Raw genomic sequence first — 25,874 nt, 5'->3', positions numbered from 1 at the left:
AGTCAGAGGACTTACAGAGGGTTTATACAACCTGTAACGTTTCATGACTTAACATAGCCATGTATAGGTAGTCACTATCCCTCACTATAAGGTAAAAACTAAAATTCTCACACAATTCTCCCTATGGCCCTGAAGCTCTCATGTCACACAGACAAAAAAACTTCTAAGACCCCTTTTCAGCTTCCACTCCTGGCCCTACACAGCCTCTTTCCACAAAGCAAAGCGATAAGTTTTGGAACATCAAACTGACCTTATCATTCCCTTGCTTTCAAACCTCTCAGAGGTTTCCAAGTACACTTCAGAGTAAATCCAGCTCCTCGTCATAGCCTACGAGCCCCTACCCACCTCCTGATCTCATCTTACACATCTCGCTCCTTGTGCTCTAGCCACCTCAGCCTCCTGTCTCTTCTCAGGATGTGTCAAGAATGTTCCACCTCAGGACTCTGTACTACTAGTCATTTTCTCTGCCTGAAATGTTCTTCCATTGTCTGGGGAGGCATCAGCTCAAATATCACCTCTTTAGAGGTGGCCCTGAACACCCTAGTAAGAGCAGCACCCATCCACCTCCAGATGGGTCACTTCCTACCACATTCCCTCATTTTAAATTCTTTACAGCTTCATGTCTTTCCCTAACATGCTCATGCTTTCCTCTACTTCTGTGAATATATGGAGTGTATTTCTAACAGCTGTTTTAATGTCCTTGTCTGATTCTACTACCTGTGTCATTTCTGGGTCTGCTTCTATCCATTGGTTTTTCTCTTCATTATGAGCAAAATCTTCCTTTCTTTGCATGCCTGGTAATACCTGACTAGATGTCAGACACTGTGAGTTCTAGTTTCATTTAAATCATCTAAAAGTTTCTGAACAGGGATGCAGTTAATTTATTAGGAAAATGTTTGATCTTCTTAAGCTTTGTTAGTGGTGTCATAGCAGCCTTTATGCTTGGGCTAATCTGGCTCCACTACTGAGGCAATCCCCTTCCAAGGACTCTCCATGATGCCCCAGGTCTCATGAGGTTTCTGCTCTGGCTGTTGGGAACACGAGCTGTTCCCAGCCCTGTGTTAAGTCAGAGGACTGTTCTGCCTGCTCCTTTCGCGTGGTTTTACTGCTTCTAGTCAAGATGAAGTGACAGGGACCAGATTTTGTCCTCCCCTCTCAAGACACTAAAAAGCTGAATAGAATATATGAAACAATGATTTCTGGACACTGGACAGCAGGCAACAGAGGACAGTAATCCCTGAGAGAGGGGAAACAGATGAGATGAGTCCTACACAGTCCCCAGCTTCCTGCCTGCAGAGTTTCAGGCCTTGGTGTGGAAAGGAAGAGCCCAGGGAGAATCCAACAATCTTCTTAAAATGAGGAGACAGTTGTGTGACTTGGGGAGGCCAAGGTGGCTAGAAGTCACAGAGCAGAGTACTGGAGAAGAGACAGCGACACAGAGAAGGATTTTAAGAGATCTGCAGAGGAGCCTCCTGAGTTTATTTTCCTCTTAGAACTTACCATCTGGCATTATTCTGATTACTTTTGTATTTATCTATAATCTTTTCCCCAAGATACGGAGCCCTTACCATCTCGTTCTCCACCTACAACAATGTCTGGGAGATGGTAGGTGTGAAATAAGTATTTACTGTATAATTAAATGGACAGGAACTTCTGTTTGCTGCTTCATCCCAATGCTTAGTACAGTGCCTGACAAGCAGTAGGGGCTCATTTAACATTTGTTGAAGGAATAAATGATGAAAATAAAATAGTGCCTACCAAAATGGAAGGTATATTCTCAGTCTGTAGGTCTTGTTAACCAGAGAATATCATTTCATTACTAAAGCAGATTGATATCCATGCATAGCCTGAAAAAGCAGTGTAGAACTTCGGCTGTCAATTTTTAGTTATGTATCTGAGAGGCAGTTCATCAGGCATATCCCTAAAACAGCTGAGATGAATTGTAGCCAATTAAAACTGTGCCTATTTGTCATTAACTGAGAATCGACAGCAGACATCTGAGTCTGGGTTTTCACTTCAAGTCCCATTTTCTCCAACAAGCCTTCAGTCAGTCCATAAAAACATTAAGTTTCCCTAAACTCCAATGTGTATACTTATGTCCACATACAACAAAACATAAATATATTGTCTTGAATATAATTCAGAAAACATTTCCTAAGCACCAACTCATGAAGCCTCCTGGCAGTTAGCTAGCTGACTTGTCTTGCCTGATCTTGCTACTTACCTTTATTTAAAACATTGCACTTACAATAGGCAAGCATTTACCTTTAAAAGAGGTCTGGGAAACTCTGTCTCAAAATAACAAGGACAGTGCTAACAGTATTCTATTCATTCTCCAACCACTTTGAATTAAATGAGAGTTAGAAGATGTCCTACACTTTTAGGTTCCTGAAATTAAGATCTAAGACACATCAGCTCAACTACCTCTGACTTTGTTCTGAGATGTATACAGAACTAACTCCCTCCCTACCATTTCACCTCCTTTTAAAATAGATGCTTGCTATAATCTGCATTTTCTAGCTATTCATAAATATTTATAACAGTGAAGATTCCCATTATAGGGAAGGCCATTTTAAAGAGATGCTTGGGCTTCCCTGGTGGTGCAGTGGTTAAGAATCCGCCTGCCAATGCAGGGGACACGGGCTCGAGCCCTGGTCTGGGAAGATCCCACATGCCGCAGAACAACTAAGCCTGTGAGCCACAACTACTGAGCCTGCGCTCTAGAGCTCGTGAGGCACAACTACTGAGCCTGCACTCTAGAGCCCACGAGTCACAACTACTGAGCCCACGCGTTGCAACTACTGAAGCCCGCGTGTCTAGAGCCTGTGCTCCGCAACAAGAGAAACCACTGCAGTGAGAAGCCCACGCACTGCAATGAAGAGTAGCTCCCTCTCGCCGCAATTGGAGAAAGCCCACGCGCAGCAACGAGGACCCAACACAGCCAAAAATAAATAAATACAGAAATTAAATTAAATTTAAAAAAAGAAAGAAAAATACTTAAAAAAATAAATAAAGAGATACTTTACATAAGAAAGAATTAACCTAGAAGGATGTTAGATATTCAGGCCCCAACCAATTTCCCAAGTAAGACATAGACTTTTACACAAGAAGAAAGCGTGTAAAGCGAATCTCTCTCACCTTTTCTCGTTGATCAAGGATGTGGGATACAGTTGCGGTCATGCAGAGCAGTATCTGCAAAATCTTTGGTAAGTATGCACTGATCAGATGACTAATGTTCTTTAATACTATCTCAAGGCTATTTAAGATACCGTGCTGACGACCCAAAGGAAGAACTTTAGACAAATCCAAATCTTCTACTGCTTGAATGACAGCAGAATGGCACTCTCCTAGTGAAACAGAGAGGAGCAGAGATAGCATGTGAAGGGAAATATTAGTTTGTTACTATTTATAATTATAGCTTCCTTTCACTTTCCCTCAATAATACAGCATTTTCTACTGTTATAATGATTTACAGATGATAATGTACTTTACTTGTATTTTTTCTCCTTTTGATTCTTACCCAACATTCAATGAGCTAGATGTGATAGCTTTTACTGCTATCATTTTAGAGATGAGGAAACTGAGGAGTAAAGGAAAGTAAGAAACTTGTGACAGAACTAAGCCTCTAAGCCCAATTCTCACCCTATTTATACTATTCCTCAAAATCTAAGGAATTCCGTTTTATTCCATCTATCAACTTTCCACACACTTTCTCCCTCTCAGCTTTCATGGACTATGCTATCTTCAGCAGTTTCAAGGAAAATGTCTTGTTACATTATAAGCTCCTTTAAGGCTGAGAATCAAGTGTTTTATTTCTCTTGCAGCCCCTGATAAATAAATAAAACAATGGTCCTTTATAAACAGGTACCATACTGATTTCATAATTTACTTAAAAGACTTGAATTGTTATTGCTTGAGCTTTACTTCAAACCAACTGGTATGAGATCATGAGCTTACTGATTCATACACCAAAACAGTCTATCCATAAGGTATCATTAATAGCTACCCTCTTACAACAGAGGCTATTAACACTGAACAAAAACTCTTCTATTCATTACAGCCAGCTTCCTTTACAGGGCCATATTACACTGAATGAAAACCTTTTAACAGCTATATCTATTATCCCCTCCCCTCCCCCACCCCCCGAGGTGGTGGTGGGGGGAAGCAACACATTACCCTATAAATAAATATCTATGTTTGCCCAAAACAAAGCAATTTTAAGACTGGAGCAGAGGTACTATGGTCGGGAAGATCTGTGTTCAAATACCAGGTTCACCATGGGCAAAACACTTACCTCTCTAAGCCTCAGTTTCCTTATGTATAAAATGGGGACAACCAAGTACTGAAACCTAATGTGGCCGTTTTAACAGTCAACTGAGTTATCCGTAAAGGGCCTGTCATAATGTCTGGCATGAAGTAGGAACTCAGTAAATGTTAGCCATTATTATAACTATTAATTACTAAGATCGCATACTGGAGAACATCCCACAGAGCATCACAGCTCATTGTACACACTTACTAATCCACTTTGTTTAGACCGTGAGGTTGAGAGCAGAGATTACAAATATTCATTTTTCTATATTCAACAGAGTGTCTGGGGTGCAGGAGGTATTCAACAAATCATTATGCAACAGATGAACGATTCAGTGAATGAATACATGCCAAGACAATTAAGATTAATTTTGCAGCATGCTTTAAGCTTCTAAGGAGAAACTTATTCATCGTCTATGGATAAGTATCATTTTTCAAATGGCCTAAATGTACAATAACAACAAAAAATACACATTTTGTAATCAGGGGCTTATTAGCACAGGGATGACGATAATCCCCGGGATCATTTGTTAGCTCCACCTAATTCAATCAAAGTTTTAAAAAAACTGCGTGTCAGCAAAAAGACCACCTTCGAGATTAGGAAGAGTGACCCCCTTAGAAAGATGCCCAAGAGCGTGGGAAACAGCCTGAGACAGCAGAGGTCTGAGCAGACAACATGCATGCAGAGCAGCAGCTAGTTGATAGCTACCATTCTTGAAGTGCTTCACAGGTTCAAACAGCAGGTCTAAGAATATCTGGATCTCTTCAGGCTGGCTCCCAGCGAGGAACCTCAGAATGATGGACATGCGGGTGCCAGAAGCAGATTTCCCCTGAGTTTTACTCCCAGTTTTATTCTTCATTCGGCCATACAAAATTCTAAAAAGTCCAAAGAATATTATTTGTTTGCACGTTCATCCTAAAACATTATGTATCTGCACATTAACCCTAAAACACAGTTGTTTCATTTTCCTGAAAGGCTACAATAGTAACTCAACAGATTTAAATGGATACATTCTAAAACAAGGAAGAATGAAAATAAAAATTAGATATTTAATATGGAAATTTAAAATAACAACAACAAACACAAGGCTAAGGGAAGCAGGAAGAAGGAAATAATAAAGACAATGGCTAGAAGGTGGTTCTTTGGAAGAGAAAAAAAGCAATAAACTAGGCAAGCCAGAGGTAAGTCTAATCAAGGAAAAATGAAAACAAGAATATATAGATTAAAAGGAAGTAAAATAAGAGCATAACTATAAGTAAAATAAGGAAACTGGAAAGATTTCAATTAAATGGGTAATTTTCTGGCAAAAACACACATATAAATAAGCAAAAGGAACTTAAGAAACCATGAATAAATCAGTAAACTTGGAGCTCACATAGTTTTACAGATGAATTTTTAAAACTTCCAAGGAAAAACAATCCCCGTGATATAGTTTCACAGCAGAGAGAAAGAAGGAAACAGTCCTTTTTCATTTATGAAGGTGGTATAGTTGTGATATCAAGATGGATTAAGGAAGAGAAATAAACTACATACCAATAATGCCTAAAAACAAAAAACACAACATTTCTAGCAAATCAAAACCACAATGAGGTATCACCTCACACCTGTCAGAATGGCCATCATCAAAGAGTCTACAAATAATAAATTCTGGAGAGGGTGTAGAGAAAAGGGAACCCTCCTACACTGTTGGTAGGAATATAGATTGGTGCAGCCACTATGGAGAACAATATGGAGGTTCCTTAAAAACTAAAAATAGAGCTAACTTATGATCCAGCAATCCTATTCCTGGGCATATATCCAGAGAAAACTCTAATTTTTCTGAAAATACACATGCACCCCAATGTTGATAGCAGCACTATTTACAGTAGCCAAGGCATGGAAGCAACCTAAGTGTCCAGCGACAGATGACTGGTTTAAGAAAATGTGGTGTGTGTGTATATATAAACATATGTGTATATATATATATAGTGTGTGTGTGTGTGTGTATATATATATATATATATATATATATGAATATTACTCAGCCATAAAAAAGAATGAAATAATGCCACTGGCAGCAACATGGATGGACCTAGAGATTATCATACCAAGTGAAGTAAGTCGGACAAAGACAAATATTAAATGATATCACTTATATGTGGAATCTAAAAAATAATACGAATGAATCTATATACAAAACAAACAGACTCACAGACATAGGAAACAAACTTACGATTACCAAAGGGGAAAGGGAGGGGGAGGAATATAAATTAGGAGTTGGGGATTAACAGATACAAACTACTATACATAAAATAGATAAGCAACAAGGATTTACTGTATAGCACAGGAAACTGTATAACTGAATCTCTTTGCTGTACATCTGAAACTAACACAATATTATAAATACTTCAGTAATAATAAATAAATAACTGGGGGAAAAACACCCCACAACATTTCTGAAAACAGTACCCAGTGCTGCATTAAAACGATATTAAAGCTGAATAAGGATTATCCCAGGAATGCAAGAAAGAATCATTAGTAAAATCTATTAGATTAATACAGATCAATAGCTCATAGAAAAAAGTTAATATGATCATTTTAATACATGGTTAATAGTCATTCTAATAAAATTCAACATCCATTTAGCAGAAATATAAATAACATAGTAATAAAAGCTACTTTCTTAGCATGATAAAACTACTGACTTAACATTCAAAATTTAAAGAGAATGGTTTTCAAACTCTTCAATATTAGGATCCCTTTTCAATTTTAAAAATTATTGGAGAGCTTTTGTATACGTGAGTTTTATCTATTGATATTTATCATAGCACAGGTTAAAACAAGTTAGCAAAAGTAACATTTCTAATAAAAATTAGTTCTATATATTCCAAACCTGTCCCTCCTAAAATTAGTGAGACTAGAGGCATTGTTTTTTTCCTCCGAATTTCTTTATTGCCTGGCTTATTAGAACATAAATGATTTCTCATATCTGCTTCCGCATTCAATCTGTTACAACATATTGTGGTTGAAAAAACTCCAGCCTTACACAGATATGTAGTTGTAGAAGAGAAAAATGTTTTATAAACTTTCAGATAATTCTTTTCACATAACTGTGGATATTCCACTTTGATACTACACCAAACCTCAACAGGAAGCAGTTTCTTAAAGGCTGGTTGCAAGGTGGGATCTGAAACCGTATCAGTGAACTCTGTGAACTCTGTTACATTAAAATCCATCTGCCTATCTTGCACTTTGAACAGATCTTTACCCATGAATGATCCTGTAACATGCATCAGTTACTTGGAAAACATGAAAAAAATTCCATGGGAACAAGTGAGCAGCAGAAGTGTCTTATGCATACCTCCCATTTTTGCATATAGAATAATAAAAAGACAAGTACTCAAGGCTCAAGATTCATCTAAGGGCATTGAATGAAACCAGCTTTTTATTTTATTTTTTTAAACTCCAGGTCTGTGGCAATGAAGAATGGCTAGCACAGTCGGGAGCCACTGTCCCGATTCATTCTAAGGCACCCGGAGTTTTACGCATCATTGCTTTTGCCTGGTGAGCACAAATGTTAGCACAATGGAAAAGGTAATGTCTTAGTAGTATTATGAAAAAAGTTTCAACCTCGTGGACCTCCTGAGAGCATCTCTGAGACAGCCCCCACCAAGAAGGAGCAGACCACACTTTAAGAACGACTGCTTTAGAACCATTACTGTTAAAGCCAGTAGCAAGACAAGGATAACCACAACCACTACTACCACAGTTAATTCTTCTAGGCTCTGTAAGGAATACGTAAATTAAAAAACAGAGAAAGAGGGATTTATATCATAAAAGAGAATACAAAATTCATTTGACCACTATTTACTAAGAGCCATGGAGTTTGCCTTCTAGCAAGGGAGATACACAATAAGAAAAGAGGCTATGCTGGATGACTAAGTATTGTGAAGAAAGGTTGTGCAATGGGCTCTGAGTGGGGTGGTAAATGGAAGAGGTGTAGTTAGAGGGGGGTCTGGCCTAGGTCATACCAGGCCCTTAAAGGCGTAGTAAGGATTCCCTTTGCTACTCTCAGTATAATGGGGTCTCAAAGGGTATTGAAACAGGGGACTAACAATCTGACCGATGACTGTTATTCACTATTATTTTTTGACCCAGAAAATCCAATGAAAACTAGTAATAAAGTTTTGTAACATGGATGGTTAAATAAAACAAATCAATAGTTTTTATAGCTCATAATTAGTTACATACCAAACGAATGAATTATTTATACTATTTCTCAATAGCAAACCTTAGAGAAATATTGGATTTAATTTCAACAGTATTATTAAAATAACACCATGGCAAGATCCTTTCTCATGTTAGGGACAAAATATTTAAAATAAGTCTCTATAACAATTTGACTTCCCCAAAACCAATTTTAAAAGTAAATAATTAAATAAAAGTCAAAATGAAATATTCCATTACAATTGCTGAATCATAATACGATACTCACAATTGTTTTTGTGACCAACTTTTAAAAAATCAGTTTTGAAAGTGTATAAATACCTCATCAGAACAGGAAACAGATCTGCTCGGTGGGCTGCTTTCACTACTGTATTATCTTCAGAAATGCTAAAATGCACTATCTCTTCCTTAAAGCTTCTGTCTTCAAGCAATCTTTGTAAGTTTTCCCTTTAAAAATAGAATTCAGCAGAAATCATCACTTAATAATACTTTTTTAAAAAATATAATTAATAGAGTACTATACATATATAAATGAAATAGGTATTAAGAATAGTTTATACTGTAGTTGACATCCATAAAGGAAAGTCTTCACACAAATACCTTCCAAAATGGCAAGTTTTCAAATTTTAAAAGGTAAAAGGGATTATAAGGGGTTAGTCAATAATTCAGCTGTTTATAAAAGCATAATATGAAAGCTTTCTTCAGTTCTTAGGGTGTGATTATGATGACTCCCTAAGTAATCACCAAGATTTTATGACATTGTATAAGCAAGAAGAAATGATATAGCCACCTCAACACATACTTTCCAATTAATATTCTCTCTCCTACCTTATTATCTATGGAGAAGCACTCTTAACAAACAAATATACTTCCAGTTTTCATTTCTTACCTGAAAATAGCATTATGATCACCTCAGAAAGGAGGGAATTTCCTAGGCCTTTATAAAATTACTTTATAAGAAGATGTCTGGTAGAAAGATTAAAAATCAGCCCCCAAGTATTTCTTTAGCTTCAAATAACTTACCTGTAAGGGAGGATATGTGGATGTTTATATGTCATTATGCAATCCAGTGTTATTTTTTGCACCATTTGATCTTGGTGTAGCAACAACTAGGAATGATATTTTATAGAATAAATTAATGAAGTTAGATATACACATACCATGGGATCATAATTTACTTGTACTAATTTGCTCAATTAAAATTCTTAGAATCTAAATTCCTAGACATGGGTTAAGGATGATTTCCTGATAATAGCTTTACATTTTCCTGGAGGTAAAGGAAGATGAACAGAATATATGCAAAGAACAAAACAGAAACACAACTCTGACACCTGCCTCCCACATGCCAGATTCTCAGGTCTATCTGTCTTTTGGCCAAGGCCAATTCCCTACATGAGTCTAGATTTACACTAACTGGGCTGGTCCTGTGGTGAGACAGAGCTCTTCTAATACCGTGAAGGTAAGAGCAGTCAGGAAGATGCCAGGAAAGAAGACCTGGCTCTGAAGCCTCTCTGATCAGTCAGTTCAGAATTTTGTTTCCTGTGGACAACTGAGAGTTTTGAGCTCTGGCTCTATAAACAAGTTATATCTGAATTACGGGCAAAACAAGGACAAATTCTGATGAAATAATATGTTTCATTTAAAAAACATCCAAATGAAAAGAGAAAATCTCGTTTCCCCAGATGGTTTAGAATGACATCCAATGCTTACTCTGCTTCTGACGTTAATTTTTTTCTGCAACGTTTTTTGGAACTCAAGGTCATATATTGTGATTTCCACGGACTATTATTCTCTCTTTTTTCATTCAGTCGAAAAGATCCTGGAACCCTGGCGCTCCATAAGGCTAACTTGCCTAGCAGTGAAAAGTAGCAGCTCTCTTGGCACAAACCCTCATTCCCTTCTAAAAACGAATTCTCACAAGACAACTAACGCTTTGTTACACTCACTGTTAATACAGCCGATCAATGTTTAGTCACCCCAAATTTCTTTAAAAATCTGCTAAATTAGTACTGTCTAAAACTGTTTCTCAAGATACAGAAAATATCTGTTAATTAAAAAAAAATTAGACTTAAAGTATAGATATGGGCCCTATTCCAACAATTATTGAAAACCTAAAAGTTATTTTGGCAAAGAAAAAGGGAGAGGAAAGTTCACAAGTAACTGTAGTGGTAAGAATTTATTTTACTTACCTGAAGATACAGCTCATATAATTTGGATTCCAGATATAAGGCTCGTGGATTCGAAAATTTAGAGAAAACTTGCAAATGAGCAATTAACTGCCTAAAAAACAAACAAAAAAACCCCGAGAAAAACAGAAAAAAACAGAATTAGAGAACAGACGTTATTTGCTTGAGATGATAGTACCCACTAATTTTAGTCTGTGACAGGTACTCTGAACACCTTGACTATAGTTTCATTGTTAATTACACAGACAAGTTTTAATTATTTGCATTTAGGAAATCATTCTCCAGGAATTCCAAATCTCAGGCAGGTCCTCCCCTGAAATTCAGGCTCCCCACCCCACAAAATCATTCAGGATGTCCTCAGAATAAACCATAAATTAAACCAAATGTAGAAAGAAAGTAATCAAAATGGTAATACATTCCAAGATTGAACACAGATAATTTTTGGAACGATTCCTTATCTAGTTCCTATGCAGTAGACAGGAAAGTGGAAAAATATATACTTCTTCACTTTTATATAACATAAAAACTGATGTCAGGCAACAGAGGTCCAAGTTTGGGTAACCATGGCTCTTGCTTACCAAGAAGGAGGAAGAAAGAGCAATGCTCTGTGGTAAAAGTTAAATCTGAAGATGGGGTTGCCTCGAACAAACCACATCATCCACCGAGACAGAACGAGAAGAGCGCTTCTACCGCATTTACATGCTCAACTTTCTAATTCATAGACTCTACAAGGCTTTAAAAATACTTAAGCAGGGAGAAGTGAAGAGAGGTGGAAACCAGCTGCATGTGTGGTTCTGCCATTCTGAGCTGCTGACTTTGGGGAAAGTCACTGAATGTCTCAGAGTCTCAGGTTCCTCATCTCAACAAAGACAAGACCTCCCAGATTTTCTGCGAGGACTGAATGCAAGACCACAAGTTGTGGTGCTTCAGCTCCCAAGGGTTTAGCAAACAACACATTTCTCTGTTTTAGGCAAAAGAAAGCAAAACTGTGAAAGCCCTATTAGTTAATATAGAGAAAAATGGCTGGAAATTATGACCTCTTTAAGATATTGTAGAGAAATAGGGGTAAGGGAAGCCCTATTATTTATATTTAGCTTAAATGCCTGTGATAATTAGTCTTATGTGTCAACCTAAGTTGCAGTACCCAGTTATGTAACAAAACACTAATCTAGGAGTTGCAATGAAAATATTTTGTACATGTTGTTAACATCTACAACTAGTGGACTTTAAATAAAGGAGATTACCTTCAATAATGCGGATGGGCCTCATCCAATCAATTGAAAGCTATAAGAGCAAAAACTGATGTTTCTCAGAAAAGGAATTCTGCAGTAAGACTGTCACACAGAAATCCTACCCTTCGAACTTCACATTCCAGACTACAAGCATCAAATCCTGCCTGAGTTTCCAACCTGCTATCTGCCCAACAAATTCTGGACTTGCTGGCTCCTATAATCACGTGAGCCAATTCCTTAAAACAAATCTCTCCACACACACACACACACACACACACACACACACACACACACACCCCACATTGATCTCCATTCTACTGGTTCTGTTTCTCTGGAAAGCTCTGACTGATACAATGTCTCTGTAATTACTTATCACTGAGCCTTTTCAGTTTTACAAATAAATTTTTTAAATCTTCTATTGAAACATATACGCTTTCCCTCAACATTTATTATTTTTTATGTGCCATGTAGCTTTCAGGAGACAAAGAGAACAGGAGCTAATTTTCACGTTCTCATTAAATACTTGCCAGTGAGGAACGTGTTCCATGGATTATAAAATTGGGCTATGAATATACTGAGATGGCCCCAAGAATGTGATTATCCATTTACTTACATTTTCAATGATGGGGAATGCTAGCAACATTCTAGGTTTGGCTACAGGGGGCAGGAAAATTAATTAAGACATGGAACTTATTTTTAAAGAGTTTTTAATTTACATAGATGATTTATAAAAAAATTAGTACCCAAGGCAAGGAGCAGCACCTGATTAGAGGTATGAACAGCTGTTATCAAAGCTTGAAGGTGGGTAAGATAACTTCTAGTTTAAAAGACAGGAAGAGCTTCAGTGAAGAAGCAGAATGAGAACTGTGCCTTGAAGTATGACTAGAATTTCACTTGGCAGCAATGATGCAAGGGGACTGCAGAAAGAAGGACATAGCAAAGGTCCAGGGGTGAGAATGGAAGAGGTATGAATGCATGAATAGCTTATTCGTTTATTCAACAAATAAACACAAGGACAAACCTTTGGATAGCTGTTATGCTGAAGGATACAAAGACGAAAAGAGCAATCTCTGTCTTAGAGGAAGTAGTAGGGGATAGAATGCTCAGAGTTGTGAGAAGGTAGGAGCAGAGAAGGAACTATGGTTCCAGGAAGCTTAGCCATGATCTTAGTACATAAACTCCTGTGCTTTATATACTATTTCCATTAGCTGGCAAGCCCTTCTGTGCTTGGCAAACTTTTGTCTTGCAGCTTCAGAGGTGCCCTCCCCTTTGTAAAAGTCTTCCCTTTGTGATAGAATTAAGTCATTTTTTTTTACTGTGCTCCTGTAACTCCTTTAAAAATACTTCGTTAAAATATTTCACCAGGCATTAGACTGAGCTTCTAGCTCTGCAGAAGCTAGGTACCATTCATCTCTGTTGCCCAGCACTTAGCAAAAGGACCTCGATACAGTTGCTGAATGATGAGCTAACAAATGGCTCATGGGAAAGACTCAACAAATGTGCATATCAGATTGAGATGTAAAGTGTTAAAATAACACAGCAGCGCCAGTCTGGTGGATCTCTGACACCCCAATTCAGACAATATTCAAGTAAGCTGGAGTACCTTCTGAAAGCAGAGTCACTTCTTTTTTCTAACGTTTCTAACAATTCAGGTAAATGAATAAACCAGAGAGTCAGAAAGAGAATGTAACAGCATGGAAAAAAAGAAAGCCAAAAGTAATCAGGAAAGAAGTCAAAAGGCAAAGTTAAGAGTGCTGATGCGCTTATTTATAAGGGAAAAGATGTTCCATTCTGTGTTGCCCCAGCACACGAACATAATGTCCCAATGCTATGAAAGTGAACGACAAAGGTCAAGGGCATTTAACTGCTCCAGGCCCCAGTGCTCTCATCTATAAAAAGGCGCTACAATCAGATGACTCCAAAGTCCCCAAACTCTTAACATTCTGTGGCTAAACAAGAAAAAATAAATAGTAAGCAAGCAAAGAAAAAACTCAGAACACTGGCAGTTTTCTTCAGGTTGTAAAAGAAAATCTCAGGAAGATTCAGCACTTTGGTAAATAATTATCTGAGTAATTCATCTTGTCCCAGACTATTTCACAGGAGGTCACAAGAGGTCTCTTCCCACTCCTCCTGGATCCGTGGATCTGTAATCTTTCAGCAACGCTGAACTTACTTGGTCGCAGCTCTTCTTGTCTTTTTCTTTTGTGAGGGTTCATCTTGGGGCGCCAGCTCTTCCCCCAACTCTTCATCCTCTCCGGCAACAGGTTCCTCTTCTATTTCCTCTGCCCCCAGCCCTCTGCCTTTTCTTCGCAGATCCTGGGTTGGTGCAACTTGCAGATCTGCTGGGTAATACTCATTGCTACAGTGGAAAGAGAGTAATATGAAACAGATGAAGCTAAATATACTAAATGTTTATGACAGATGTATGTCCCCAGTTCACAGACTCACACACAGAAGAGACATCAGAGGCACCTTAGTCAAGCATCTTCTACAACATTTAAACTCAGCCCCTCTTAAGTACCTAATTTGACAAGTCAATCACTAACTGCAGAAGACAGCCACTTCATTGTTACACTGTTGAAAATATTTGAAATGTCTACTTTGGACTAAGCTGATATCAGCCTCCCTGTCTCTGGAACCACAACTTGGGGAGGAGCGGATAGGGGTAGATTATATTATAGTATTCAGTCCTCCAGGTATGACCTGGTAAGACAGGCGGGACTATCAATTCATTGCTTTTGAGGGAAGTCACAACATGACACAGACTCAGACTAAATGTCCAGGCAATGAAAATCAGTCAGGCTTTATATTTTGGCTCCTCTAAACTAAGCTTGTGCAGTTGGTATTCACATTTGTTCTCACTGAATTCCATCCTTTTAATTTTGGTCCATTGCTGTAGGTAACTAATGCTATCTTGAAGGCTATCATTCAGTGCATTAGTTTTGTGTCACTTTGGTTCATTCATCCAACAATTATTACTTTGTTGTCTGTTTTGTGCGTGACACTGGGCTATAGATATAAGGAAACTGATCAGATAGACTTTAAAGTCCTCACTCAAAAATACACTGATAGGGACTTTCCTGGTGGCGCAGTGGTTAAGAATCCGCCTGCCAATGCAGGGGACATGGGTTTGAAACCTGGTCCGGGAAGATTCCACATGCCACGGAGCAACTAAGCCCGTGTGCCACAACTACTGAGCCTGCACTCTAGAGCTCGTGAGCCACAACTACTGAGCCGTCGTGCTACAACTACTGAAGCCCGCGTGCCTAGAGCCCATGCTCCACAACGAGAAGCCACTGCAATGAGAAGCCCGTGCACCACAACAAAGAAGAGTCCCCGCACGCAGCAACTAAGACCCAACGCAGCCAAAAATAAATAAATAAATTTAAAAATACACTGATGCAATACATATTTGAGGATAGCATCCTACCAGCACACCTGGAAGAAATACACTATAGGTTAATACACAACACTAAACCTAGAAGGCTGAGACCCTACCATACTCAATGCTGTACTCTTAGCTAGCAGGATCTTACCCTTAATAAATAAAAAATAAATGAATGAATGAAATGAGCAAAGTTGTCCTTTAAAAACTGCACCATTATCCATTTAAAAACGTGTGTACTATACTCTCAGCCCTCAATTAACCACATGACATATTAACCTTTACCTCCATGCACAGCATGTTCACTCATTCATTTATTACATAATTCATACAAAGCACTTATAAGAGTGTCTAACACACAGCAAGTACTATTAAATGTCACCTATCACTGAGATACTGTTGCTATTGTTAGTCATTCATTTCTGCTTCTGGTTTGGTTCTTCTCAGAGAATGTTTACAACGGATTCACAATTAGTCCTAATACCAAATTATATGAAACATATTTAGAAGTATAAATTTATAACCCCCCAAATTAAAAGCCCATAATATATTTCAAAGTCAGAATTAAAGGTGACCTTTGGGTTTTTCATTAGTTTGGATCATTTACAAATGTATTAGTTATAGGTGATCAGTGCCAATTAATCTTCAACATTTTTAAAAAATTGTGTCTTTTCAGTCTTTAAGTTTTCTTAAACTCAGAGACTCACATCCTGTTACAGGGTCCGCCCTCCATCCACACCTCACAGCACCTTGTGCTACTAGAGGAAGGTCTTTACATTAAGCTAAGGAGTAATTTATTTCTTTGGGGAAAAACTTGAAAAATTAACATGATAGGAACTTCATATCCTACTAACACCTTTAATACCGGCTTGCATAGGTACAGCCCCTTGCAATTCACGAAACAACTGATAAACACTACATGATCTTCAAAACAAGGCAAGGAAGCTGAACGTCACTGCTCTTGTTTAGACATAAAGCCCAAAGACCTATGTGAAAAAAAGAGAAAATCATTACTCTTCCACCACCATATCTACTGACCTGTGTGCATCTTTGCTTGTAACCTTTCCCAGAATGAATTATCCAGGCAAACCTCTTCACTTATGCACAGAATCCTGTCTCCTCCTGCCTATTCAAAGGCAGGGCTCTCGCGATTTTATCCCCTCTCTTGCATTACCCATTTCCCCTCCCTTACGGATCATTCACGCTAGCATCGCCTACACACAGGCTGTTTAAGCTCAACGTCAACCCAGACAACAACGGCTCCCCTTCTGCTCCCACACCTCCTTCCACCTACGTCTACTTCCTTTTTTCAAGAACTGCCCACACTTGCTGTTTCCATTTTTCTTCTCCATCTTCTCTTAAGCCATTTTAATCAGAATGTCATCCCTATCAGGTCAACCAAAACAACTCTTGTTAAGGTCACTTCCAAAGCCAATGGTCAATACTTTTTTTTTTTTTTAATCTATCATGACAAGTGAGGTTTATTCCAACGATACAAGAAAGGTTTAACTTTCTAAAGTCAATCAGTATAGTTACTTACATTAAGAGAATAAAGAAGAAAAAAGCATAAAACTAACTTATTAGATACAGGAAAATAAGTGGAAAATTTTCTCACAAATTAATGATAACCATTTTTTTTTAAACAGCAGCTTCTTATTAGTCATCAATTTTATACACATTAGTGTATACATGTCAATCCCAATGGCCCAATTCATCACACCACCACTCCCACCCGCCTGCGGCTTTCCCCCCTTGGTGTCCATACGTTTGTTCTCTACATCTGTGTCTCAATTTCTGCCCTGCAAACCGGTTCACCTATACCATTTTTCTAGTTTCCACATACATGCGTTAATATATGATATTCGTTTTTCTCTTTCTGACTTACTTCACTCTGTATGACAGTCTCTAGATCGATCCACGTCTCAACCAATGACCCAATTTCGTTCCTTTTTATGTCTGAGTAATATTCCATTGTATATATGTACCACATATTCTTTATAAATTCATCTGTCGATGGGCATTTAGGTTGCTTCCATGACCTGGCTATTGTAAATAGTGCTGCAATCAACATTGGGGTGCATGTGTCTTTTTGAATTATGGTTTTCTCTGGGTATATGCCCAGTAGTGGGATTGCTGGATCATATTGTAATTCAATTTTTAGTTTTTTAAGGAACCTCCATACTGTTCTCCATAGTGGCTGTACCAATTTACGTTCCCACCAACAGTGCAAGAGGGTTCCCTTTTCTCCACACCCTCTCCAGCATTTGTTGTTTGTAGATTTTCTGATGATGCCCATTCTAACTGGTGTCAGGTGATACCTCATTGTAGTTTTGGTTTGCATTTCTCTAATAATTAGTGATGTTGACCAGCTTTTCATGTGTTTCTTGGCCATCTGTATGTCTTCTTTGGAGAAATGTCTATTTAGGTCTTCAGCGCATTTTTGGATTGGGTTGTTTGTTTTTTAATATTGAGCTGCATGAGCTGTTTATATATTTTGGAGATTAACCCTTTGTCCATTGATTCATTTGCAAATATTTTGTCCCATTCTGAGGGTTGTCTCTTCGTCTTGTTTATGGTTTCCTTTGCTGTGCAAAAGCTTTTAAGTTTCATTAGGTCCCATTTGTTTATTTTTGTTTCTATTTCCATTACTCTAGGAGGTGTACCAAAAAAGATCTTGCTGTGATTATGTCAAAGAGTGTTCTTCCTATGTTTTCCTCTAAGAGTTTTATAGTATCCACTCTTAATTTAGGTCTCTAATCCATTTTGAGTTTATTTTTGTGTATGGTGTTAGGGAGTGTTCTAATTTCATTCTTTTACATGTAGCTGTCCAGTTTTTCCCAGCACCACTTACTGAAGAGACCATCTTTTCTCCGTTGTATATCCTTGCCTCCTTTGTCATAGATTAGTTGACCATAGGTGCGTGGGTTTACCTCGGGGCTTTCTACCTTGTTCCATTGATCTATGTTTCTGTTTTTGTGCCAGTACCATGTTGTCTTGATTACTGTAGCTATGTAGTATAGTCTGAAGACAGGGAGTCTGATTCCTCCAGCTCTGTTTTTTTCCCCTCAAGACTGCTTTGGCTATTCGGGGTCTTTTGTGTCTCCAAACAAATTTTAAGAGTTTTTGTTCTAGTTCCGTAAAAAATGCCATTGGTAATTTGATAGGGATTGCATTGAATCTGTAGATTGCTTTGGGTAGTATATTCATTTTCACAATATTGATTCTTCCAATCCAACAACATGGTATATCTCTCCATCTGTGGGTATCATCTTTAATTTCTTTCATCAGTGTCTTATCGTTTTCTGCATACAGGTCTTTTGTCTCCCTAGGTAGGTTTATTCCTAGGTATTTTATTCTTTTTGTTGCAATGGTAAATGGGAGTGTTTCATTAATTTCTCTTTCAGATTTTTCATCATTAGTGTATAGGAAAGCAAGAGATTTCTGTGTATTAATTTTGTACCCTGCAACTTTACCTAATGCATTGATTAGCTCTAGTAGTATTCTGGTGGCATCTTTAGGATTCTCTATGTATAGTATCATGTCATCTGCAAACAGTGACAGTTTTACTTCTTCTTTTCCAATTTGTATTCTTTTATTTCTTTTTCTTCTCTGATTGTCCAGGCTAGGACTTCCAAAACTATGTTGAATAACTGCGGTGAGAGTTGACATCCTTGTCTTGTTCCTGATCTTATAGGAAATGCTTTCAGTTTTTCACCATTGAGAATGACATTTGCTGTGGGTTTGTCATATATGGCCTTTATTATGTTCAGGTAGGCTCCCTCTATGTGCACTTTCTGGAGAGTTTTTACCATAAATGGGTGTTGATTTTTCTCAAAAGCTTTTTCTGCATCTATTGAGATGATCATATAGTTTTTATTCTTCAATTTGTTAATATGGTGTATCACACTGATTGATTTGCATATATTGAAGAATCCTTGCATCCCTGGGATAAATCCCACTTGATCATGGTGTATGATCCTTTTATATATGTTGTTGGATTCTGTTTGCTACTATTTTGTTGAGGATTTTTGAATCTATATTCATCAGTGATATTGGTCTGTAATTTTCTTTTTTTGTAGTATCTTTGTCTGGTTTTGGTATCAGGGTGATGGTAGCCTCATAGAATGAGTTTGGGAGTGTTCCTTCCTCTGCACTTTTTTGGAAGAGTTTGAGAAGGATGGGTGTTAGCTCTTCTCTAAATGTTTGATAGGATTCACCTGTGAAGCCATCTGGTCCTGGACTTCCGTTTGTTGGAAGATTTTTTTCTTTTCTTTTTTGTGGTACGCGGGCCTCTCACTGTTGTGGCCTCTCCCGTTGCGAAACACAGGCTCCTGCCGCGCAGGCTCAGTGGCCATGGCTCACAGGCCCAGCCGCTCCGCAGCATGTGGAATCTTCCCGGACCAGGGCACGAAGCTGTGTCCCCTGCATCAGCAGGCAGACTCTCAACCACTGCGCTACCAGGGAAGCCCTGTTGGAAATTTTTAATCACAGTTTCAATTTCATTACTTGTGATTGTTCTGTTCATATTTTCTATTTCTTCCTGGTTCAGTCTTGGAAGTTTATACCTTTCTAAGAACATGTTCATTTCTTCCAGGTTGTCCATTTTATTGGCATAGAGTTGCTTGTAGTAGTCCCTTAGGATGCTTTGTATTTCTGCAGTGTCTGTTGTAACTTCTCCTTTTACATTTCTAATTTTATTGAGTCCTCTCCCTCTTTTTCTTGATGAGTCTGGCTAATGGTTTATCAATTTTGTGTATCTTCTCAAAGAACCAGCTTTTAGTTTTATTGATCTTTCCTATTGTTTTCTTTGTTTCTATTTCATTTATTCCTGCTCTGATCTTTATTTCTTTCCTTCTGCTAACTTTGGGTTTTGTTTGTTTTCCCTTCTCTAGTTTCTTTAGGTGTAACGTTAGATTGCTTATTTGAGATTGCTCGTTTCTTAAGGTAAGCTTGTATTGCTATAAAATTCCCTCTTAGAACTGCTTTTGCTGCATCCCATAGGTTTTGGATTGTCTGTCGTGTTTTCACTGACATTTCTCTCTAGGTATTTTTTGATTTCCTCTTTGATTTCTTCAGTGGTCTCTTGGTTATTTAGTAATGTAGTGTTTAGCCTCCATGTATTTGTGTTTTTTATGTTTTTTCCCCTTTAATTGGTTTCTAATCTCATAGCACTGTGGTCAGAAAAGATGCTTGATATGATTTCAACCTTCTTAAAGTTACTGAGGCTTGATGTGTGACCCAAGATGTGATCTATCCTGGAGAATGTTCCATGCACACTAGAGAAGAAAGTGTAATCTGCTGTTTTTGGATGGAATGTCCTATAAATATCAATGAAATCTATCTGGTCTATTGTGTCATTTAAAGCTTGTGTTTCCTTATTAATCTGTCCATTGGTGTAAGTGAGGTGTTAAAAGTCCCCCAATATTATTGTGTTACTGTCGATATCCTCTTTTATAGCTGTTAGCAGTTGCCTCATGTATTGAGGTGCTCCTATGTTTGGTGCATATATATTTATAATTGTTATATCTTCTTCTTGGATTGATCCCTTGATCATTATGTAGTGTCCTTCCTTGTCTCTTGTAACACTCTTTATTTTAAAGTCTATTTTATGTGATATGAGTATAGCTACTCCAGCTTTCTTTTGATTTCCATTTGCATGGAATATCTTCTTCCATCCCCTCACTTTCAGTCTGGATGTATCCCTAGGTCTGAAGTGGGCGACTTGTAGACATCATATATATGGGTCTTATTTTTGTATCCATTCAGAAAGCCTGTGTCTTTTGGTTGGAGCATTTAATCCATTCACGTTTAAGGTAATTATCGATATGAATGTTCCTATGACCATTTTCTTAATTGTCTTGGGTTTGTATTTGTAGGTCCTTTTCTTCTCTTGTGTTTCCCACTTAGAGAAGTTCCTTTAGCATTTGTTGTAGAGCTGGTTTGGTGGAGCTGAATTGTCTTAGCTTTTGCTTGTCTGTAAAGCTTTTGATATCTCCATTGAATATTAATGAGATCCTTGTGGGGTAGAGTAATCTTGGTTGTAGGTTCTTCCCTTTCATCACCTTAAGTATATCATGCCACTCCCTTCTGGCTTGTAGAGTTTCTGCTGAGAAATCAGCTGTCAACCTTATGGGAGTTCCCTTGTATGTTATTTGTCGTTTTTCCCTTGCTGCTTTCAGTAATTTTTCTTTGTCTTTAATTTTTGTCAATTTGATTACTATGTGTCTTGGTGTGTTTCTCCTTGGGCTTATCCTGTATGGGACTTGCTGTATTTCCTGGACTTTGGTGGCTATTTCCTCTCCCATGTTAGGGAAGTTTTCAACTATAATCTCTTCAAATATTTTCTCTGGTCCTGTCTCTCTCTCTTCTCCTTCTGGGACCCCTATAGTGAGAATGTTGTTGTGTTTAATGTTGTCCCAGAGGTCTCGTAGGCTGTCTTCATTTCTTTTCATTCTTTTCTCTTTATTCTGTTCCGCAGCAGTGAATTCCACCATTCTGTCTTCCAGGTCACTTATCCATTCTTCTGCCTCAGTTATTCTGCTATTGATTCCTTCTAGTGTAGTTTTCATTTCAGTTATTGTATTGGTCATCTCTGTTTGTTTGTTCTTTAATTCTTCTAGGTCTTTGTTAAACATTTCTTGCATCTTCTCGATCTTTGCCTCCATTCTTTTTCCGAGGTCCTGGATCATCTTCACTATCATTATTCTGAATTCTTTTTCTGGAAGGTTGCCTATCTCTACTTTAATTAGTTGTTTTTCTGGGTTTTTATCTTGTTCCTTCATCTGGCACATAGCCCTCTGCCTTTTCATCTTGTCTAGCTTTCTGTGTCAGTTAATTCTTATTCTTCATCTGACTGATGTCTCAGACACATTTGATTCCACTGTTTACTCCCTCCTTGAAATACTTCCTTCAAGGGATATTAAGTGGTCTTGGTTCTTCTATCACTCTTTCCTGGCATCCTTGGCTGATTCCTTATCTTCCAACCTCTGAATATTGCTGTTAGTCCTTGGAAATTTTCCCTCTCTACATTTAAACCCCCTGGTGTGACTTCATTCCCTGTCTCATAATTTTAAAAACCATCCATATACTGATGAGTCTGAAATTTACTATCTTTAAACCAAACCTTTCCCCTGAACTTTAAACTCTACACTCAACTGCCTACTTGAGATCTGTGCCTAGATGTCTATTCAGCATCCTAAACTTAACATGTTTTAAATAATGAACCCTTGATCTTCCTCACAAGTCAGCAAACTTCTGCATTTCTGTCAATCTCAGTAAATGGTAACTGTTCTTCCAGTTGCTCAGGCCAAAACCTTACAGACATCTTTGATTCCTCCCCTTCCTCCTTCGTGCACCCCCCAAACCCCCATCCCACGAGTGATCTGTTGGTAAGTCCCACAGGCTAATCTAGTTGCAATTCTTCAAAAATATATCTTTTTGAATTGAAATCCTTCAAAAGTTGTCAAGGATTCAACTACCTCTCATCATCTACACTATTCCCACCTTGGTCACCATCACTTCTTGCCCAGATTTTTGCAATCTCCTCCCAACTCTACTCTGCAGTCCCTCTGCTCTCACCACTGCTGTCCCACAGTCCATTCTCAACATGGCAGCCAGAAAAATCCTCAAGAAAACTTAAGTCATGTCATCCTTCTGCTTAAACCTCCCAATGGCTTTCCATTTCACTGACAGTAAAAAACTTAAAGGCCCTACACATATTCAGTCTCCTGTTAAATTTTTGCCCTCACCTCCAACTACTTTCTTCCTGGATCACCCAGCTGTAGCCAAAAGACTCCCTAGCTGTTCCTTGAACTAGTCTGGCTGGCTGTGGTCTGTAGCCTGCCTAACCTAACCCTACAGTATTTTCCCATGTAATGAAATGTTTCCAGAAAACATAACTTTTATTGATTGACTAGTAGTGTTCTATATACCGCATCCCTTATCTTTAGAGTTTTAAAGCAATCTGACTCTCACACAGCATACCTAGTCAAAATAAAACAGTGCTCCAGAAAGTTCTTGTTATTCTTTGAGAGCACATTCCTCGGCATCATGGGAAACAGTCAAGAGGTTCAAAACAGAGTGGCTGAGGCTGAGTTACTGCAAAGTAATTTTAAGCCCCAGGCAGGCAAGAAAACAACAATAGGGCAAGAAATAACAAGGCCATTGTACACTGATCTAACTCGGTATGGCCTTTCTTACTTTGAAATCTGCAATTTTTTATTAATAGCGTTTGTGGGCTGGTTAAATTTTGGTTTATGTAAGATTAAGTGGTAAACAAAAGTTGTTTAGTTGTTATCTGATGGAGCCAGTGCTTTAGAGAGGTGCCAATGATTTGAAAAGATGACAGATTTAAGAAAAGAACTCAGCCAATCTGGGAATTTAATACTTTGCACCTTCTCTTCCTCACACCCTACCAGAGACATATTCCTAGGCAAGAACACTTACTTGATAAATCTCAAGAAAAGCGGGGAAAGCTCCCTGGACCGTGGCTCTACCCTTTCTGGGAATTTTGCCAGAGCTCGCCAGAGCAAAAACCGAAAATTGGTATGGTCCAGTCTTTCCTGAAGGTCGGTTTTCAATGCGAACTGCTCATGATAAAGAGTTCCAACGTTTCCTTCCTGAGTCTGCTCCCAACTTGCATCTCCAATGGACCTCTCCTCATCTCTTGTGTCATTTTGCAGCTCTTTCTCTGAAAGAAAAAAGGTCATCATAACCACTAGAGAAATGTTAACAACTACCCTATGTGTTTCTGCCAGTAATGGCATTCCTTTCACTAGTAATACAAGCAAATGATAACAGTATCCAAAGGTTATCAAAGATAATACATTTCTCATTTCTGCTTTCCAATTTTATGTGTAATTAAGCAATAGAAATTAAACAGTTAAACAACCATTTCCTCCCGCAGCCCCCTCCTTCATATCCCTTTACATACCAGCATGTGTAGCTGCTTTTTCTAGATGTTCATAGTAGACTTTCCAAAATTGCTTATTTTCCATTTCACGTGCATGAGAACTAAGAGTAAAGATCATAAAATAAAACCCGTGGTATGGACCCTATTTTGAGATATCTCATACAAAAAAAAAGTGAAAGGATATAACTAAAATACTAATTAAGTTATCCCTGAATGTGGGGTCGTAAACAACTTTTGTACTTTATTTTTCAAAATGCCTGTTCTGCTAAGGTCTAATATTTAGGGGTTTGAGAGGCCACACATAATATATTTCCAATCTGACAAAAAGCTAGAGTAGGCCCTCTGAAGACAAATGCCTGCAGAAGGACAGATTTCTATAAATGAGGCACAACGTACGTATTTTTTATGTGATTATGAACGTCCTTTTTAGAGCTAAAGGGTTTTGGATACTAGACAGCAAGGGTTTTAAATTTAATTTTTAAGTTTTAAATTAAAGTTTGGCTCAATGACTCAATATATATAAATAAAAGCATACAATTATTATACAGTACTTATTACTGTAAAAAAATTCAATAATACAGGTGTATAATATAAAGTAAAAAGAGAAAGTTCTCCAAAGTTATTTCAAAGTACAGAGAAACATATACAAAACAACTGAATTGTCAAAAACTTGGCATCAGATAGAATAAGTAATGTTTACTTTTTCTTCACCTTGTCCCACAAAGGCTTTAAGGTAGCTATAAATACCATACACACCCATTCACTTAAATCACACCCCAGAGTATAATACTGGCTCCATCATCATTCTGCAGTAGTGAAAGCACAACAGCTTCATCCATTTCACCCAGGCTTACCTTATGAGTTCAATAACAGGATCCCAGAGAGCACTGAAGTTAACATATAACATGCCTAACAGATAACGAAGTGGCACCTGCAAGCATAGGAAATTAGTTTAGATCAGCACCAAAATGCAAGGATCCTGACTTGGACAACCTGAGGTTTGGAAAGAAGCTTCTGCTTTAAGAAAAAACTTGCAGGTGCCAATCCAAAATTCAGGTACAGTAATTTTCCTCCTCTTCCCAAAATGTCACTCACTATTTAACAGAGAAGAATCACTTAAGAAAACATAGTATTCAAACTCACTCCAGATGTTCACGAATAAAGGATATATTTGAATAAACAGATTTGACTCATGATTAACTTCATTCCTAACAAATACTGCCATCACCTGACAAGACAAAACTTGAACGGTAATCAGTAAAGCACAGGTGCCAAAGAACCCAGCAAAGCACTACATGAACGGCAGCTGAGGCTTTATGAGCAGATGTGTGAGTTCTCAAAACTAGGCATTAAAAGAGTTCAGTTCAGAGGGTCCAAAGTTTTCACAGTCGCCTTTTGGAATGACAGTCACTGTTACTAGCATCCCCGTGCACTCAGGAAACATCATGTAAAGTGGTAGTTCTATTATTATTTGGGGGTGGGGTGCTTGTGTCTACCTTAGCAGCAGAGTCCCTTTCCAAATGGAACATAACACAGGACGCTAATATACAGAACAGGTTAAGAACAGAACTGCTCTGCTTGAAAGGGGAATGCCTCCACTTGGCCTTCTTCCCAAAGGGATAGTGATGTATCCTCAAGGGTC

At 38.1% G+C, this 25,874-nt stretch overlaps 1 protein-coding gene across 2 annotated transcripts in view; it reads right to left on the bottom strand.

Annotated features, from left to right (window-relative positions):
- Window positions 1–25,874, bottom strand: part of UTP20 (UTP20 small subunit processome component) — a 94,677-nt gene that overhangs the window by 42,468 nt on the left and 26,335 nt on the right. For both annotated transcript variants that reach the window (XM_067697688.1, XM_067697686.1), the window contains exons 19-27: window positions 25,087–25,163; window positions 24,254–24,333; window positions 23,767–24,010; window positions 14,110–14,295; window positions 10,708–10,798; window positions 9,542–9,627; window positions 8,840–8,965; window positions 5,021–5,187; window positions 3,139–3,347 (exon numbers count right to left, since the gene is read on the bottom strand). In XM_067697688.1, coding sequence (XP_067553789.1) covers window positions 3,139–3,347; window positions 5,021–5,187; window positions 8,840–8,965; window positions 9,542–9,627; window positions 10,708–10,798; window positions 14,110–14,295; window positions 23,767–24,010; window positions 24,254–24,333; window positions 25,087–25,163 — 1,266 coding nt within the window. The remainder of the gene's footprint in view (window positions 1–3,138; window positions 3,348–5,020; window positions 5,188–8,839; window positions 8,966–9,541; window positions 9,628–10,707; window positions 10,799–14,109; window positions 14,296–23,766; window positions 24,011–24,253; window positions 24,334–25,086; window positions 25,164–25,874) is intronic.

Source organism: Pseudorca crassidens, chromosome 11, assembly GCF_039906515.1.
Source record: "Pseudorca crassidens isolate mPseCra1 chromosome 11, mPseCra1.hap1, whole genome shotgun sequence".
Taxonomy (NCBI): Eukaryota; Metazoa; Chordata; class Mammalia; order Artiodactyla; family Delphinidae; genus Pseudorca; species Pseudorca crassidens.
Note: the sequence above shows the minus strand (reverse complement) of the source record. Positions and strands in the feature narration are given on the sequence as shown.